The 2,684-nt window shown below is 43.0% G+C and overlaps 1 protein-coding gene across 1 annotated transcript in view; it reads left to right on the top strand.

The window, feature by feature from the left end:
• LOC118404439 overlaps positions 1 to 2,684 on the top strand; it is an 8,202-nt gene that overhangs the window by 2,135 nt on the left and 3,383 nt on the right. The window contains exons 3-5 of the mRNA XM_035803514.1: positions 601 to 740; positions 2,187 to 2,308; positions 2,666 to 2,679. Of these exons, the coding sequence (XP_035659407.1) occupies positions 601 to 740; positions 2,187 to 2,308; positions 2,666 to 2,679 (276 nt within the window). The remainder of the gene's footprint in view (positions 1 to 600; positions 741 to 2,186; positions 2,309 to 2,665; positions 2,680 to 2,684) is intronic.

Genomic DNA, 2,684 nt, shown 5'->3' with positions numbered 1-2,684 from the left:
AGCTCCTCGCATTCAGCCCTTGGCTGCAAGAGTGAGTAGTCGGCCCACCCAATAATAAAAGTTCGTACTGAAGATTTTGGAGGCGGATCCGTTAGTATAGAACTACCAATCGAGTTGAAAATATCTTTAGAAACATAATGCGTACGAAGCTCAAGGTAAGACCTTGAGGATAAGAAATTTCAGTTATTTTTTACTGATTTCCCGACGTGAAGAGTGAGTGTTATATCGTTAATTATGGAATTACAAAAGCCCCAAACTAAAAGGTAACAAAACAAAAAGATGCATTCTTCCTGTGATTTAGCGTGCCAAATTGTTAAGTGATGTGATCTCAAGCATGTTTTCTCCTCGTCTTTTCTTGATATACTTAGTATACCATCTTAACTTGTCATTAGCAAATCATGACATCGTTTGGTTCATAGCATCATTTTTATGTCAAAATTTCGTTTAAATAAACAAGGAGTGAGTGTCGTTGCTAAATCTTGCACAGGATACAATGTCAAATGATATATGTAAGGTCTTTCTTCATCAATCCGTTCAGCTTGAAATAGATTTCAGGATCTAATTGTTTGCTTTACCCAACTGTTACTCCTACACATCCAGTTACATGTGCTGACGGATGGACTGCACACGAGCAGCACTGTTATAAAAAATTCAGCATAGGAAAGAAATGGGCCGCTGCAAGGGAGTATTGTGGCACTTTTGATGCGGACCTCGTCAGTATCACCTCAACTTCGGAACAGGTGGGATAAACGTCTCATTCATGTAGTATTCCGAATGAGCACCGACTCAATAAGTAACAGAATGGATGAACGTGTGTTTATAGCGGTGGGATAAAAACTTTCTTCGACAGCCCCTCATTGGACACATCCATGCTGTCATCGCATACGTAGTCCAGACGCTGCGCCTCCTCCATTCGCGTGATATTCCTAGCTACCATGTAGTTTGCGGATTGCGAACTAGAACTAAAACCTTTAGCAAGCCCACCTCATCTCACGCCTCCAACAGGGATAAGTGTACAGTAGAAGCCAGTTAATTGCACAACGGATTAACGCACACTTCTGTTAAATGCACGAAATCCCCAAATCCTAAACCGATGTGGTCCAGCTAGATGACTTCGCATTATTGCAACAGCCGGATAATTGCATGAAGTTTACTGGCAAATAGGCACTGCAATTGAGCGGCTTCTACTGTATTCTCAACTTATGAAACTAGCAGGTTATGTTCGACAGCCACGCGTAAGGATGCGGCTACGCAAGACCGGATATTGAGTGGTGCGGTCGTGCGCTAGCAGCGTGAGGCTAACTGCGGTTTGTAATCACCATAAAAAGGGATCTGGGTTGTTGGCAATCTACTTCCTACACAATGACGTAGACGTGTGATCAGCTTAGAAGAAGTGATTTCAATTTTTTCCTGTGTGTTAATTAGAATCGCACCCATAACATAATTCATATTAGGATAAATAAGAAGCCGAAAGTCTGGATGATGTAGACCGGTTTTTTTTCTTTTCTATTTCAATATTTAATGGTCACCACGCAACAAGACCTAAAATGTCATTTCAAGGTGTAACCCGAAGGCCACTCTAAGGTTGCGGGTTACATTGTAACTGTAACAGCATCTCTTCTCCCTAGGGATAGGGCCTATCCCATTTAATCTGGGATAATTTCATTCACTCACACCGAGTGTGGTGGGTTCTTTTACATCCCCAGAGATGTTGCTCTTCCCGAAAACGGGTCCTCCGTTTAATGTCCTATCTGAGAGACGGCTCTATTCAAATCGAGGAAAGCCGTGTAAAGTGCCTTTTCCGAAGGGCACAAGATCGGAGAAGCCAGAAGGCAGGTTTCGAACTCGGGACCTCTTGGGCCTGAGTCCAAAGCGCTGCCGATTACGCCACGCGATCTCACTAAATCTTGGCCTTAGCCACTTACCATAGGCACCACCTTAGCTACAGGCTACACATGTGGCAAGAGATGGCATATAGAAAAAGAGGCACAATTTCAAATCTAACATTAACGCGAAATGCACCATTTTAAGCATATTCACTGAATTCCCCCCCCATGCAAAAATGGACAGTCAACTGTCCCCAAAAATGAGCATTCCAAAATAACCCATACCCAAATATGAATCACAATATACTTCAAAATAATCCCTAGTCTAAAATTGGGCTTCCCCGATCTACCTGTCCTCAGCAATTCGTGGCTCCGATGATTACCGGCTCAGGGGTCGGCGGTGCCTGGATCGGGCTACACGACACGGCTACAGAGAACGTCTTCGCCTGGGTGGACAACACACCGTACGATCCAGCACTCAGGTGGGATAGCAGACATGTTGTGATTCAACATACCAGCCAATGAGAGACTTTGTCCCACATGCCATAATGACATAGAAAATGAATTTCAAACCAGAATACGTAGAAGATTGTCCAGGCGCTGTCATTATGGACGCTTCATCCCATTTTCGTGTCAACGGTGTAATGAAGTATGATTGCCAGTTCGCTGTTGGGCAATTTTTTATGGATAATTTAGAAGATGAGGACATTTCTAAGAATTTATTCAGTTGTGCCTTTACTCGATTGTGGTTTGACGTATAATAAACGCTTACAGTAAAAAAAAGTGAAAAACTGCAGTGTTCCTCGTGTTTAATGACGCTTTTCGTATATTTTGCCCAGTATGTGGGGTTATGGCGCA

The sequence above is a fragment of the Branchiostoma floridae genome, chromosome 17 (assembly GCF_000003815.2).
Source record: "Branchiostoma floridae strain S238N-H82 chromosome 17, Bfl_VNyyK, whole genome shotgun sequence".
NCBI classification, from domain to species: Eukaryota; Metazoa; Chordata; class Leptocardii; order Amphioxiformes; family Branchiostomatidae; genus Branchiostoma; species Branchiostoma floridae.
The sequence above is the reverse complement of the archived record's forward strand: the minus strand, read 5'-3'. Positions and strand labels throughout refer to the sequence as shown.